The 17,440-nt window shown below is 38.1% G+C and overlaps 1 protein-coding gene across 2 annotated transcripts in view; it reads left to right on the top strand.

Moving 5' to 3' along the window:
* PDE11A (phosphodiesterase 11A) overlaps positions 1 to 17,440 on the top strand; it is a 418,861-nt gene that overhangs the window by 69,381 nt on the left and 332,040 nt on the right. For both annotated transcript variants that reach the window (XM_004577021.3, XM_004577022.4), the window contains exon 2: positions 1,188 to 1,346. In XM_004577021.3, coding sequence (XP_004577078.2) covers positions 1,188 to 1,346 — 159 coding nt within the window. The remainder of the gene's footprint in view (positions 1 to 1,187; positions 1,347 to 17,440) is intronic.

Below are 17,440 nucleotides of genomic sequence, written 5' to 3'. Positions count from 1 at the left end.
CATTTGTTCCTTGCTTCCCTCTTTCACTCTCCCAGTTTTTCTCTACACACTAATACACTGACCTTGAAGTCTTTGGAGCTTAATAAGCTTTTATCAACTTAATGTCTTTCATGTGCACTGTTCCATCTTTCTGACAAGTTTTTGACCCTTTGCTTTCTTACTCATAATTTGAACCTCAGTCTGCTCTTTCTGTTCTCAGAAAGTACTTCTACGATCCTCATAAACATAGGTCCCTGCTGTTCAGTCTCTCTTATGTATCTGCTTCTTTCCCTTTGCGTCATTTGCCACAATAAGTTCCTGCTCAACCTTCCTCTCACATGCACATTCAGTGACTTTGCAGTAAAGATTATATATTTTAGAATTTTTAGTTAAAGATCATATATTTTATTTGAATTTCAGTTCTCTTAAGTTTCTTTAAACATGGCTTTATTTTATTTTCATGTTTTTTTTTTTTTGCCTGTCATGATGTTGATATGCATTTTAGAGGATCTAACCTACTGCTGCCTGTGACACTGACCTGTGAACCTCTTCTTTATAAACACATATTTTACCTTTGTAATTAATAAGGAATATTTGTGGTGGCACTTTGAGGCTATAAGAACATCTTATTTCAAAACAGCTTTCCACCTAATTGGATTAGCATTTATTAATGCACCTGGTTTGTAACTATTATTATGTTGAAAGGTGTGAAACAGATATTATGTAATTTTCTCATCCTGTCTTCAGCTTTTAGCTGGCATACTATACCCAAGTCTTTTATCTAAGCATAGATAAGCATTTTTTTGTTAAGCATTTGGAAATATCACTGTGAACTCAAATTTTTATCAATTTGACCAGAAATAGAGTAGTCATTTGCATTTTTCTTACATGATACTTGATATTTAGTTATCATTGTGAAATAAGTTAATAAATAACACGTTGTGGTTTTTCAGCAAAAGCACTTGCCCTTCCCCAGTTTTGATGAATTGTAGTTAGGTTTAAAGTTCTCCTGTTCATTTACCCAGCTAACAATGATGGCTGTGATGCACTGCATTTATCTTCCTTTGGTGAATTAAAGATGAAATAGCATCTATAAAGTATCTATGGGAGAAAGTTTCCATTGATTTCACATACAGAAGTGCAGTGTTCTTTGCTTTTCCCTGACAACAGTACACACTCAAATAATATTTTTTCCGTCATATTTGTAGGATCGGCGATTCAATGATGAAATCGATAAGCTAACAGGATACAAGACAAAGTCATTACTGTGCATGCCTATACGAAGCAGTGATGGTGAGATTATTGGTGTTGCCCAGGCGATAAATAAGATTCCTGAAGGTGCTCCATTTACTGAAGATGATGAAAAAGTAAGATTTTGGACCTTCCATATTTTCTACTTTGTTTTGATCATTGATTGCTATATTTTCTGAAAACACTAGAATTATGTGAATATCTGTCGAATTAGCCCATTCATGGTCAAAGGGCTTTTCTTCATGTTTCATAAAATACAATTGGATTTTTTTTACATGTCATAGAATGTGATACAGTAGTAATAATGCATCATCTTTTTTTAAACTTGCTTTTCATTATAGGCCTCAGCAGTATTGTTGTGCTCTGGTGTTTATGACCCCTACAAGTAAAGCTTTTAATTGAAGATCACAGAGCGCCACACATGGCCCCAGGGAAGACAGGGATTAGAGCAGGATAACTGTGTTCCAGAAGCTCAGCATTTTCTCTTGTAGTTTTATAACTGTGGTGAATATTGTTTTCTGAGTTTTTATTTAAAGACCTCCATAAAATGAATGTTATTTAATTGTTATTTCAAATTGCTAATAAAAAGAGCATTATTATTTTTTTGTCCCCGAATAGCAGTTGACCTTGGTAGAAATGAAGTACTTTTTTTTCTTTGCTCTGAAATTTTAATTTTCACTGGTTGTTTATTCACTGGTTTATAATTAAAAGAAAGACTTTTCAAAGAGCTGAAGTGCTGGCTTTGGAGCTCTTGCTTTCAAACTAAATAGGATCTGATTGAGTATATATAAGATTTGTGGTACAAGCAAATTTGGCTTAAGTTTGGTGACTTCCGTATTCCTAATTGATGAAAAGATATATAATCTAATCTTGCAGATGTGAGTTTGCTGTTTTTGAAATCTGATTTTTTTGATGCACTAACATAATACAAATGTGCTGGTGCAGAAAGTCAATGCAAAATATGGTTGTAAAGACAGAAAAGGATGTCTGAATCAAGAGAGTCCTTCATTGTGGTCATTTGTATGTTGGAGTCAGAACAACTGAAGTCCTTGTAATAATTTATGTCCTCTTAAGAGTGAGATAAGTTTCAGATTATTTCTTACCAGTTCAGCAGATAGCATGTGCAAGACTTGGGTAGGACATAGAAGGCATGAAGATAAACTTAAAAATGTCATGTCAGTTGGTAGATGCTTGCACAAGGGGCAAATTCTGTCAAGTTAAACTCAGAAGCACCTGGAGAGTGCCAAGTCCAGGAGTGGGAGTGGACCCATTAGTTGCCACTCTGACTGGTGAGCATGAGAACCAGGATTGGGGCATGCATGGCTAGACAGAGAATGGCACCTGCTGGGTAGTGAGGCTGGTTGGGGTGAACTAGGCTTCAGTGCCTATTGACTTGTACGAGAGCTGAATGGTATGGGAACAGACTGGATCAGTCTGCTGTACATGCTGGCAAGCATGGGAACCAGGGCAGGGGGTAGACCTGGTGAGGGTTATTGTGGGTTGCTCTGATTAGGCTGCAGCTCCCACTGCTTTGTGTGCGGGCTGAATGTGCAGTGGGCAGGATCGGGATGGGCTCTAGCACACATTGATTTGAAGACAGGGCTGGAGACAACCGACCCAGCAATTGCAACCACCAGTGTGGGCAACAGACTGTGCCAGACCCTGTACTGGCAAGCACACACAAGAATCAGGTCTGGGATCACCTCTGATGAAGTTTTTGTGGGGATCTTCCCAACTGAATCACTGGACTCAGAACTCAACCATGGAGAGTACTGCAGGTTCTAAGGTCTGACCGTGGAGCGCATGTGTCAAAGTTGGGCCTCCTCAGTGGCTTAGACGGAGCAATGGATGGCATATCCAGGTACACATGGGGAATATGACAGTACACTGGAGCCTGCAGAGGACACCTGGTACCATAATAGAGGACAGAGCACAGAACAAACTCATCAACTGCTGCAACCAAATGTTGACAGTAAATATCTGGGCAAAGAGAGATACTAAGGTGAAGTATGTCAACCAATGGATTCTGGAAAGATTTCATTGTGTTCGGAGTGGCAAGATTGGCAGTATTTCAGAATTGTGAAACTATCAAAACCTCTTCAGCAGGACCCTCAGTGGATTTGTACTTAGGAATTAGAACTTTTTAAGTGCTAAATGATTCTGATGAAAGATTTGCACAGGACTTTATGCCGCTCTTAAACAGTGTCATTGTTGCAATCTATTGAGAACAGGAATCCATGATTGTGTGCCAACTCAGCTAATGACAAATGAGTGCTTTGTGTGAGTGTCTTGCTATCTCTCAATTTCCTCATCTGTCAGCTGCATTATTCACTATTCTGTGACTTTACAATTAAACAAGTTCATAAAAAAACACACTTAGCATAATACAAGAAACTAGGCAAGTATAAAGCTTGTATGTTTCTATTTGAACCAACATTCTCCCTTAGAATTTTTAGATTTACATATTTGTCACTTATTCTCAGGCATTTTAGTTCTTAAATTCAAGCTTATTTGATAACTCCTTATTCAAAATGTTCGATTTTCCCCTTTTGTAGTTATCCCACATACCCACAGTAACACAATTGTAATTATTATTAATTATTATTATTTACCTTAAAGGCAGGGAGCGAGAGAGGGATTGATAGAGAAAGGGGAAAAAGGAAATTTTCCATATGCTGTAGCACTTTCCAAAAGCCCACAACAGCCAGAATTAGTCTGGGCTGCAGCTGAGACCAAGAAACTCAATTCAAGTGTCCCTCAAGGGACCCAACTCCTTAAGCTATCACTGCTTCCTCGCCAAGTGCACGTTATTAGAAAGGTGCATTCAGGAGCTGGAGTTAGGAATTGAACAGAGGTACTCTGAGGTGGGCTGTGGGCGTATTAATGGTGAGGTTAAACCTCCAGCCTTCACAATAGCTTCTATATTTTAGCACTTAGAACTTCCTCACCTGACTTAAGATACTTTTGCAGTCTTGCTTCTTAGGAGTAGATTTACCAGTCATGGCAGGAGATTGTGTTCATGCTTGTGACACTGTTTGGAGGGTATTTTATCTTGCCAGCCTCTGGATATAGTTGTTGTTATTTGCTGCAAGGATTCTGTATATTGTAAACCAAATAGGACTGGTAAAGAAAAAAAGCTGAAGAAATGCTAGAAGTGATAAAGGGCAAATAGCAAAATCTGTGTTGTTCTTCAAATAAGGGCAAGCAGCGCAGCATAATGAAATCACATAGTCGGCCTGGGTTGAAACTCTGTCTCTGCCATGGCTTATATAGTTTTGAGCAAGTTAGACTCCTTGTGTCTGACTTATCTTCTCTTAGAAGATAGAAGACTATAATAATGCTTTTCTTATAGGCTGTGGGGATATTAAGTGAACTTGAAAGAGCTCTCCATAAGAATTCCTTATGAAAAAAGAAAGAAGTCCTTATGAAAGATTGGCCTTTATTGACAGCATATTAATTCATGTGGGATACAGCCAGGCCTCAGGTAAAAAACACTGCTTCTGTACATCTATTAAGTAGATACTTCGAGTTGCTGAACACTAGTAGGTGCCTGAAGGGTGGTGCACCCAGAGTGGGGGACAGTTCTTTCTATCTTTTGTTGAAATCCTCTTCTCCACACAATTTGCTTCTTTGTCAATTTAAGTTCAAGCATTCACATCCATGATAAATCTACAGTAAAAGTTCAGGGTCATTTTCAAGTTTTTCAAGGAGAAAGAGGTCATAAACAGTGACCTTGCCTGTTTCAGCCCAAGGATGAAGCATCTTCAAGATGAGTCAAACTTTCTCCTGCACAAATGGCTGACCATACATGGCAAACTTCTAGTATGTTAGTACACTAGCTGAGTCTTTGTCTCTCTGCTGAACCTTATCAAACTTATCTGCTGAACTGTATCACAAAGCTTACTGCATGTCCCTCCTGTGCAATTTTTCCACTTGGCCGTTTTTACATACTCATTTATGATAAATGAATTCCCTACACTGAAATATCATATATACAAACAGACAATTACTGGACCATAAATGATGACAGAACATGACCCAGATTCTCTTCAGTGGTCAGCCTAGAAAGCCAAATTGTATTATCTGAAGCCATCAGCCCAGAAGAATCAGGATTTGGTGAATGCCTGCAGTGTCCCTAGATTTTTGCTCCCATGTTTTCGTCTACCACCACAGGCTTTCAGTTCAGGAACATCCAGAGAAAGCCAGTATCATTCCCAAACCAGTTACCTAAAATGCAGTGCTTCTAGTTGCTCTGCCTTCAGCTTCACCATGAAGCTTGTCTGCCCACCTTGTCTGCTTTCACCATGAAGCTTGTCTGCCCACCTTGAAGCCTGCCAAAAGCAAGTGACTGATTTCCTTGTTACAGTGAGATTTAAATCGGTAGACTCTGTCAAACATAAGCTATATGCCAGATACCCTTTGGATGGTGAAGTTTCGACAATGAGAAAGGAGAATATGATACTTAGTTTTTCTTTGTAAAACTTATGTGATTGATAGCAACTGAAACATTTTTAGTATTTAGGAGCATAATGAAACTTAGCACCCTGTCCTGCCTCCTGCCCGTATTCCCCATCCACTCTTCTCCTTATTTTTCCTTTTTTTTGAAATTTAAATTGTTTTCCACATACACTTCTGTAGGTATAGGGATTCATCCCTTTCTGTCCTAGAACTCTTTGCCAAACAAAATAATGAGGCCTGAGTTGGAGTAAACATTTGTGATCTATTCAAATGTCTGAGCACAGCAGTATGAAATATGAGAAATGGAAATGAGCTTGACTCTTACATACTCTCCTAGGTGCCTGTATTTCTCTCTCAAAGTCCTGTTTCTCGAGGGTGTGGCATAAAGTGTGATGTGTCTATTGCAGTTAACTTACCAGCAGCTGATACATAAGCCATTTTGGCTCTGAGTTCTTCTCTGGTTTATCTCTATAACATTTCTTTATCCTTTGGATAAAACAAATAAGCTTTGAGAGTTTTCTTTTATGCCTTCTTCAATTGCATATCTTAATTAGAAATATTAAATGCAACCTAAAAAATTTAGAAGTAGCTGCTAATCACTAAAAAAGTGGGTATCTTTATGATTGCAAATCATAATTCTACCATGTTAGCTAGACCCTAAACAACTAGTTTAGAAAAATAAACTTAATGGAAGCGAAGTTGAGATTCTCAATTAGCAATAGTTTTCTACAAAAAAAATAATTTTTAAAAAATGCATGTTTTAAAAAGCAACTTATTTAACAGTTTTAATACCAAATCCTGTACATATGTGGATTGTGATATTACAACAACCCTGCAAGGCAAGTAAACGTGTTTTCTATTCTGTTAATACTCTTCACTCTGTAAGATATACAAATGCTATAAAAGAAATGCATTAAGTGTAGGAAATGCCCTTTATTTTCTTACCTTATTTTGCTTTTATGTCTATATATCAACTGAGTCAGATTTTTCATGCTTCTTACAATAATAAGTTACAAAGGTTTCTAAATCTTGACAAATGGCTCATGATTTCAGCTTATACCTGAGCACTAAAGATTTCAGTCCTGGAAAAATTTGGCACAAATCCGGTATTTTATCTCCCTTAAGTGATCTTGTTACGGCACCACTGGCCTTCTAACAGCTCTTATTCTGGTTCCACACTGTCACTGTGAAATCGTGAGGGTAGCAGAGCTGTGTTCGTTCATGTTCTGTCTGTTCTCTGGGGCGTATCTGACTGAGAGACTTCTAAGAAAACTTACAACACAGTACTGGTTAGATTTAACTTCAAGAATATATTTTTTTCCCCGTAGGAGGAGTAATGCTGTGGACCCCAGGCCCAATTCTCTCAATCTTTAGGCAGAGTCTAGACTGAGTTTAGTGTAACAAAGGCAAGTCTACTTGCCAGTCTCGTGTAGGGATTAACTCTCAAGAAAAACCTGCCTACTGGGTTCCTAATTTTTGTCTTAAGCTTTGCATTCCTGTACCTTCAGTTTCATTCCTATTGAGTTGCACAGAATTTTCTTATTCACCTTTCTTTGGTGGCTTATAAGGACACATTCCTTCATCGCAGAATGAAGTAGACATTATTCCCAAAGTGATTGTCCTTGATCATGTTCCTAATGTTTTCTAGTATAGCATTTTTTCTGATGTCCATAAACAGTTGCACTTAATTTTTGAATAACCATGCATTGAGAAAATATATGAAGATCAAATATTCAGGCATTTAAAAATTAATCATGGGCCCGGTGCGATAGTGTAGCGGTTAAGGCCCTTGCCTTGAATGCGCCAGGATCCTATATGGGCGCTGGTTCTAATCCCAGAAGCCCCGCATCCCATCCAGCTCCCTGCTTGTGGCCTGGGAAAGACGGCCCAAGGCTCTGGGACCCTGCACCCACCTGGGAGACCCGGAGGAGGCTCCTGGCTTTGGATCGGCAAGACCAACCATTGCGCTCACTTGGGGAGTGAAACTGTTATGAGGTGCAGCCAGTGATAGCCAGCACCCATTGACAGTGGGCAAATGAAATTTGGCTGTGCTCCCTATCCTCTGTCCTGAAGGTGGGTCCTAATAGCAATGGAATGACAATTCCATCCTCAACCACTTCCCCCACGTCCTAATTTAGTCAGGATATTGGATGCAGACAAGTCCAATTAGTCTAGGCATTTTTAGCTACAAGCCCAGTTCCTGTTCCTGCCCATCCCAACCAGCTCTAATCAACTCCTTAGCCCACAACACTTAGGTATTCGCTCCTGCCCATCTGTGACTCACCTGTCAACTGAGAGGGGACGGTATTGTTTTGTCGTGTAACCACGCCCCTCACAAGCCCCTTTAAAAGGCCCAGGAAGCAGGGGCTCTCACTCTCTTTCTGGCTGGGTGCTTCCATTACTCTGGCTCCTCGACTCTTGGCTGAGCCAGAACAGGTAATCCCCTGAGCATGGTCCATGTTTTCTGCTTAGATGAGGCAATGGTTATAATAATGTTGTTTCTGGTTTGTGTACTATCTGGAGTTCCAGGAGGGGTGAGGCCTAGCAGTAGTAGAATGTGGGCAGAGAAGCCAGGGAAAGGTGAATGTCTGCAGCTTTGTAAGTGTGTCCAGGTTCTTTGTGAATGTGTCCAGGTTATTCGTTGCATGTCTCTTAGGATAACTTATGTTGCTGGGGAAGCTGGGATGTAAGTCTTCAGCTTAATGGATGGATTTAAGGATAATGACCATTTGTTCCTTTGGGAATTATGATTCATTGGATTATGATTGGTTAGATAGTCATATGGACTTGTGATTTGCTATTATGCTCTATTATCACCAAGCTTAGTGAATAAAGACTCCTTAATAAACCTTAGACATGTCTGGTGTGATCTTGCTCGCACCCTGCAACACAAATATGTTTGTGTTGTATCTTCTTATGGGTATCACATTGTAATCTCTCTCTAGGTTTTTATTTGAGAGTTAGTTATAGAGGAAGAGAGGAAAGCAGGTAAAGAGAGAGAGTGAGAGGGGGAGAGAGAATCTTCTCTCTGCTGATTCTTCCCTAGATGAGCACAGTGACTAGGATTGGGCCAACCTCAAGCCAGGGACCAAGAGTTTCTTCCAGGTCTCCCACGTGGAAGCAGAGATTCAAGCACGTAGGACATGTTTCTTAGCTTTCCCAGGCCATTTCCAGGAAGATAGATCAGAGGTGGAGCACCTGGCATTGCAGGCGCTGATAATATCTGCGTGCCACAATACCGGCCCTGTTTTATAGTCCAAACATAGATTCCTGTCTGTGGGCTGAGCAAGTTAAGAGGCATATGTGACATAGCTGGATTATAGGTGTTCCAGAGGGATAGAGAAAGGACTGTGGTACATCAAGAAAGAGAATAGCCATTTGGTGGGCATGAAGTGCTGTACCATTGCGGGTTTGATTTGTTTCACCCTGTGCTTATTAATTCACATGTGCTTATTAATTGGTGGCATATTTATTTTTAAGTCTGTTGATGAATCTCACCCATGTTCTTTTCTAAAAATTATATTGCTTTTTAATGCTAATGGAATTATACCAGTTCATTCAAGTTTTCCCAGCATAAATATTATAGTTTTTAAATTGCATTTCTTTCATTTATAATTTCACTTATTTCCACTCTTTTGATTTATTGTGTGTAACCTGAAACCCGAAAGAAATTTATCAGCCGTTGATCTATGTAATATATTTTTTGACTAGAAAAAAAGAAACTGGAATTATTTAAACTGATGCCAGCTAATCTGATCTTTTACAACTTCAGGATAACTTGTAATAGCTTATAGGTACAACATAGCAGCCTTTAGAATGTTGGGTTAGTTGGGAGTTGATTACCGAACTGTCACCTTGGTGTTTGATTTTAATAAAGCAGATCTCAAGTCAAATCCTACCATAATGTAGATACTTATATTTATTTATTTTTAATAACAGTAAATCTTGAGATAAAATTATTTTCAGAATGGGGCACACAGTAGACACAGCTGTATAATCTGTGTAAGAGATGTAGCCAAACAAAAAAAGATTGTGTTGAATCTGTAGATTGCTTTCATTATGATGGACATTTTGAAAATACTGCTTTTTCTTACACAGAAGAATTAGACATTCTTCCATTTTTAAACTGTGCCTGTCTTCTTTCATTAGTTTTATAATTTTCATTGTAGATGTCTTTCACATCCATGATTAAATTTATGCTAAGGTTGCAAAGTCTTTATAGCTTTTGTGAATGGGATTGCACTTACAAATTATTTCTCAGCAAGATTGTTATTGTTGTATTAAAAATGTTCTTGTGTGGTGAGCTTGTTTTCTCTAATTTTGATGAATTCTTGTAATGGTTCTAGCAGTCTCTTAGAGGGGCCTGTGGTTCCCACCAAGAATCATGGCATCAGCAATCATTGGTAATCTTATTTCAGTATTTCAATTTGTTTCCCCATCCTTGCTTTCTATCCCTAACACCTCTGGCTAAAAATTCCAGAAGTATATTGAATAAGAGTGATGAATGTGGATATGTTAGGTGGTACACAAAGACATTTGTTTAACAAATAATTATTGGTAAGTCAGATAGTTCACAAACTGTGTTTGATAAGTTTATCAAGTGCAGGGTTTCTTTGTATTAGGTGGCCTAAACACCCCTTGCAATATTTCTGAAGTAAGATTTTGCTGCTTCGGAGATTGCCTGCAATTAGAATTCTTAGGCCAAGTGGAAAGACAGGACAGCCTCAGGATCTATTTCTAAAATATGTATTTGAAATTGATGCTTTTTATGCCTTATTAATAGACGGGGAATTGTTTCTGCTGTATTACCTCCAATAGATATATCTTGATTGTCATTAATTACAGTAATCAGAGTTAATGTCTAATATCCATTGTGCTGATTAACAAGCTACTACTCTCAGTGAAGTCAATTTCTAGCTCTAGCAAAGTTTGACACATTTTGTGTATTTATGTATTTATTTATTATTTTTGAAGGTAGAGAAATTATGGGAAGAAATAGAATTTTCCATGCCCTAGTGCAGTCCACAGATATCCTAAACAGCCAGGGTTTTGCCAGTCTAAAGCTAGGAGTCCAGGAATCAATGAAATTTCCATTGTGGGAGATAAAAAATGAAGTACTTGAGCATTGAAGTACCTGCATTTTCCCAGAATGCAGTAGCAAGAAGCTGGAATCAGAAGTAAATGAGCTAAGGCTCTAGGCCAGGCCCTTTGATGAGCATGTAGGCATTCCAAATGGCTTTTCTTTATTTTCTCATAGTGATGGAGGCTGGAGGTCTGATATCAAGGTGTGGAAAGACTCTATTTGTTTATTTGAAAAACCAAGTTATGAATATATATATATACATATATATGTGTATATATATATATATATATATATATATATATATATAGAGAGAGAGAGAGAGAGAGAGAGAGAGAGAGATAGAAAATAGAGATTGTTTATGTACTAGTTCACTCCCCAGATGGTTCCATCAGCTCAAGTTGGGCCAGGCCAAAGCCTGGAGTCAGGAGCTTCTAGGTCTCCCATGTGATTTTGGAGCCTAAATATTTGGGATATTCTCTGCTGCTTTTCCCGTCACATCAGCATGGAACTGGATCAGAAGTGGAGCAGCGGAACAGGTGCCTTTATAGGTTGTTTATGTTCCTGGCAGCAGGTTTACCACTATGCTACTGTGCTGACCCACTAAGTGGTGTCCGAACTGCTCTACCAAACACTTTCTCCTGAAGTATAAATTCTTGATAAGACAGCTGTCTGCTCCTTGATGGCTTATTAAGCTTACTCCATTCACATGCATAATTATGAATTTTCTTGCTAAAGAAACTAGTGTAAATTATAGTTATCACAATAGTATGCAGAATCTCTTAGTATTTTCTTCTTAAATGAGAAAATTATGGGAATGTTTGTTTATTTTCTACTCTAATCATTGCTTTGCATATATGATCTCATTTTGTCCTCATGACAACTCTGTGGCTCATTTTTTCTATTGTGTGGATGGCAGCTGAATCTAAGAGATTTTACGCATGTGTTCAGGAACGCTTGCCTTGTATTGACAAGTCAAGAATTACCTGTGCCTATTTGGCATGGCATCAAAGGACATTTGGCAATGTTCATTCTTTTCCTACTAGTTCATTTTCACATTAGGTACTCTCAAACAGATAGACTGTGATTGTCTTGTGCATATATATGGGTATTTGAGTAAAGTTTTCAAGTTTTACATGCTTAATAAATATTGATGTTTGGCACAATATGTACTTGAATAAAGGATTATTTGTAAATTGCATTGTCTGATGGCATTTCAGCCACCAAAAAAAGTGTTTAATTTTTGAGCTTCAGATTTATAGAAAAAAATAGAAGCACTATCAGACTAAGGAATTAGGAACCATTACAAAACAATGATGACTTCATAAATATGCAAATTTGAACAGGAAAATGTTTCAATTTCAGAACATTTTGAAATTTATGTTTTTGTATATTTTTCCTTCCTGAGGATAAGGATATGAGGATCAATTTAACATTAACATTTTTGCCTTACAAAGATGTCCTTTCAAGTCAGAATTTATAAATAGTGTTCAGTTACACAGAGTGGTGAAGTGAGGTATTTTAGAGTAAATTATACTGCAGTCTGCTCAGATTATTTTTATGTTTAGTGGATTTTGGTGTGTGCTGTGTAAATGAAGCTATATTATATTCCTTGGAGAATTTTAAAAAAACACTTAATATATTTTGTGATACACTTCATAATTCCTATTTTATTGTATTGCTGTAAAATGTATATAAGGACATTTATTTTTTTCCTTTTCATCTTTTCTATAGTGGAGGTAGAAATGAAGTCACTTTTTTGAGTCATTTTCCGTTGTTTCCTTTTATTTCTCCCACAGGTACCCTAAATAATATTCAGGCTAGATATGATCACAGGCTATTTTCACTAGCAGATTCTGATTTCGTTGCCAATCAACAAAGAAGCATTTTCCCTTCTCCTTTTATATTCTGCACACTCCACTTAGAAATGAGAAAAAGTCTCAAAGGTAGGCAGTAAGGTCACCCAAGGGAGGGCCCACGCTGTAGTGAGAGGTTGGTAAGAGGGAGAAAAAGTAATGAGCAGTTTTGAAAAATGAGGTTATGTAAGTTAGAGCTGCCCAGAGATGCTTTGAAAGTCTATTAGACACAGTTCTTGAGAGGGGGTTTAAACAAGACTAAAATGCAATAACAAAACTCTCTCACAAGAGAGAATTTGAAATGATTCTTCTGGAGAATTAATTGACACCATCAGAAGGTTGGAACATTTTTTATACATCTGTAAAACATGTTTGGTTTGTTGGAAGAATTGCTGTCCAAAGCATATAATAAATGACTGTGAGAAATCAATAGCTTTTCTTTAAAGTGCCTCCCAGTGTTAAATAGCATTAAGTAATGCCACAGCATCTGGGAAACTTTGCTCCATGTTAAGAGCTTGATTATTTAGTATAATTCATTTCCAAAAACCTATTCATCTTTGCTTTCTCTCTTTAAAAAATGTTCTGACTAATTTTGCCAAGTTCTTAATACTGACATCAATTTTGTTTATCATTATTTCTCAATGATACTTATATGTTGGTGTAACTGAAATTTGTTCTAGGTAGTTTGTTCCATTTTCTACTTCTAAACCCAGAATGGGGCATCAAATTGAGCCTTTACTTCTCCCCTGTTATGAACCCAGTGGACCTGGTCTTGGATGAACCTGTAATTCATTTCTACTTTTCAGTAGTTTAATTTTAATGTCTTACTTTGCTATTTATCACATAACCATCATGATTAGATAGTTATAGGACATAACGGGAGTTTTGCTACTCCTATTGTTTTTTTTTTCTTTTTTTTTTACTCTCTAAAACATATGACAGGAATTATTACATCAGTGAGATTGAAAATATATTTTCCTCCAGATCTGGCATGCCCAATTGTTCTAAGATTTCATGCTATGCTTGTGATTTGTTGCTGTGCAAGTTTCTGTTTTACGCTTTCAAGAGCCATCTGGTTAAAAAACACAACCTATAAATTGTGGCAAGCTTCTAGATCTTTAGCCTGGATCTCTGAGTAAAGAAATTGAAAAACCAAACTGTTTCTTGCTTTCTTCTCTTCAAATTGCCAGAGGACAGATTATGCACACATCATTGGGTCAGGCAAGGATTATTATTCTGCCAGTCATGCACAAAGTTATAAGCCATTGTCCTTGAAATACTGTCTTCACTGAGGTTAGTATATAACTCATAGTTCTTTTTATGCTGGAAGTACAAGGTCAAAGCCCTACACCCAGGAGATGATCATTCACAATTATTGTAGAAAAAGAGAAAAATACCCTGGGCTCTTTATGTCTAAATGATCCAAAATATGTGTGTTGTACTCATTAATGACACTAGGGAGCTCATCCATTACACAGAGTTGTCAGCTTGGTTTAGAAATATGTCAGTGAAAGATGTAGAATACATGCCAGGTGTATGGCTTGTTACGTGTCCCTCGTTCTGTGGGTTGCCTTTTCACTTTGTTGAGAATTTTCCCTTTCATTGTGGAAGTTTCTTAGCTTCTTGTAATCCTGTTTGTCTATCTTTTCTTTTATTGGTTGTGATTCTGGGGGCCTTTTCCAAGATGTATTTTCCTATGCCAGTGTCTTGCAAAGTTTCCTTGATGTTTTCCTCTAGTAATTTGATTGTAGAAGGTGGTAAAACTGAGATTATTGGATCCACTGAGTTAATTTTTATATAAGGTTTAAAGTAGGAGTCTTCATACTTTTGCATGCAATGGTACAATTGTTCCATCACCATTTGTTGAAGAGACTATCTTTTCCACAGAGGTTGATTGTAGCCTCAGTTGTGTCAAAGATTAGTTAGTTGTAAGTGTGGTGTTTAATTTTTGGGGTTTCTGTTCTGTTTCGTTGGTCTATATGTCTATTTTTGTGCCAGTATGTGCCTATTTTGATTATAGCTGCCCTGCAGTATAGCTTGAATTTAGCATTGTGGTGCCTCCAGCTTTGTTTTTTTTGTTTGCTTGTTAAGCTTTAGCTCTTCGGAGTCTCAATGTTTCCATATGAATTTTAGCAATTTTTTTCTAGGTCTGAAAAGAATGTTCTTGGTGTTTTTATTGGGATTGTACTTAAATTGCTTTGGATAGTGTAGAAATTTTAAGGGTATTAATTATTTCAATCCACAAGCAAGAAATATTCTTCCATTTTTAGATGCCTTCTATTTCCTTCTTTAATGTTATTTAATTTTAATTGTAAAGATCTTTTGCTTCATTGGTTAACTTTATTCTAAGTTACTTAAGCGTTTTTGTAGATATTGTGAATGTGACAGATCTTGCAAGTTCTTAATCAACCATGGTGTTGTTTTTGAATGCAAAGTTACTGATTTTATATGTTAATTTTATCTCCTGAAACTTAACTTATGAATTCTAATAGCCTTCCTAATGAAGTCTTTCAATTTCCCTAAATATAGAGTCATGTCTTATGCCAACAGGAATAGTTTGAGTTCCTCCTTTTCAATTTGTATCCCTGTTGCTTCTTTTTCTGGCCTAATGACTCTAGCTAAAACTTGTAGGCCTATGTCGAATAGCAGAAGTGAAAGTGGACACTCTTGTTTGGTTCTGAATTGTAGTGGAAATGCTTCCTGCTACTCCTCATTCAGTGTAATACTGGCTATGTGTTTGTCATTTTTGACTTGATGGTGTTGAGGTATGTTCCTTCCATACCCAATTTGCTTAGATTTTATCATGAAAGGATATTATATTTTGTCAGATACTTTCTCTTCATCTGTTGTGATAATCATATGATTTTTATTTTTCAGTTTGCTAATGTGATGTGTAATATTTATCAATTTGTGTATGTTGAACTATCACCAGGTGAATGATCTTTCTGATGTATGGTTGGATTCAATTACCTAATATTTTGTTGAGGATCTTTGCATCTAGGTTCATTAGGAATATTGTTTTATAGTTTTTTTTTTTTGCTGTAACTTTTACTGGTTTTGTTACTAAAGTGAAACTGACCTTATAGAAAGGAGTTTTGGAATAATTTCTGCCATTTTCATGGTTTTTTTAATAGTTTGAGAAGAATTGGAAATAGTTCTTGAAAAGTGTGATAGAATTCAGCAGTGATGAAATCTGGTCCTGGAGTTCTTTTTGTTGGGATGGTCTTTATTACTGATTCAATCTCCATTCTGGTAATTGGTCTATTTAGATTTTCTGTCTTCATGACTCATCTTTATTGACTATATCTGCTGGAAATCTATCTGTGTCTTCTAGATTTTCCAATTTGTTGGCATGTAGCTGCTTGTAGTAATTCCTGTGATTCTTTTTATTACTGTGGTATCTGTTGTAACATATCCTTTTTATATCTGATCTTATTAATGTGGGTCTCCCCCCTCACTGTTTTTTAAAGTTGGGTAGTTGCTGTACCAATTTTGTTTAGTTTTTTCCCTTGTAATATATTTGTTTTATTTTTGATGATGTTTATGTAGTTGAGAAGGATGCATGCCCATGTGAACCACTGATTAGGATGGGAAGAGTCCAGGAATGGGGGAAAGTGGATGAAACAACTGCTTCCAATCTTCCTTTCTGTTCTTCCTGTTTCTGGGGAAAGAGGTGAGGGAGTAGGAGAGGGCTACTCCCACCAGCCTATCCACATCAGTCCCTGAAGGTGTGGGATGGTCAGTTGATGTCATAGCATCTCTGAAGTGGAGCATGTTCAAAGGGTACTTAAGTGGTTTTGATAGTTCTGAGATGCTGTTGATTCCACTGCTCCAAGGTTAAGGAAATCCCTGCAAGATCCATTTCCTGACATAGTCCACTTCGGTGTCTCAACTCACCCAGATACCTGTTATAGAAAATCGGCCAGGAGTGTTGTCCATTTTGCTCTGCTCTCTGATATAGGATATCCTCTGCAGGTCTCGGTGATTTATCATGCTCCCCATGTGCATCTGGGCATGCCATCTACTACACAAGCTTCAGCAACCAGGGAGGCCTAGTTATGACTCATGTGCTCTTTGGTTAGACCGTAGATCCTGTGATTTGCCTCCATGGTTGGAGTTTTGAGCCCAATGGTCCAGTTTGGAAAACAGTGTCCCTAAAGAAACCTTATCTGAGGTGACCTCAGACCTGATGCCTGTGCATGCCAGCCAGTGTGGGATCCAGCTCAGCCTGTCACCCACTTCAGCCTACATAGACATGGGTGATTGTAGCCACCCAGTCAGTTCTATCCCCAACCCCATCTCATGCTCAATCCAGTGGATGCTTCAGCCCAGTCCAACCCTGTCTACTGCATACCCAAGCCTCACATACATCAGGGAGAACTGTATCCCAATTTGAGTGACTCCAGTGACCCCACCAGGCCTGCCCCCAGTCCTGTTTCTATGCATGCTGGTATGTGCAGCAGACTGGTCCAACCTGTCCCGCATCCCATTCAGTTGTAACATCAATGGATGTTACAGCCCAGCTCAGCCCAACCGACCCCACTATCCAGCCTACACTTATGCTGGTGGCTGCTACCGTCTGCCCCCTAGCCCTGGTTTTTATGCTCACTGGTGAAAGCTGTAGCCCATCAGAGGGGTGCCCAGTTTCCCTACTAGGCCCATTCCTAGTCCCAGATCTTGCCCTTTCCCGGTGGTCCTGGCAGTCCTGCCTGATAGGACCTGCCTGCAGTCCTGGAATTTGCCAGCTTATGCTGTGGCAAAGCCCAACTAGCTTGCACCTATTCTAGTTCCTGTATGTATCATGTTTACCCAAGCC

Source organism: Ochotona princeps, chromosome 5 (assembly GCF_030435755.1).
Source record: "Ochotona princeps isolate mOchPri1 chromosome 5, mOchPri1.hap1, whole genome shotgun sequence".
NCBI classification, from domain to species: Eukaryota; Metazoa; Chordata; class Mammalia; order Lagomorpha; family Ochotonidae; genus Ochotona; species Ochotona princeps.
This window is presented reverse-complemented; position numbering and strand designations above follow the sequence as displayed.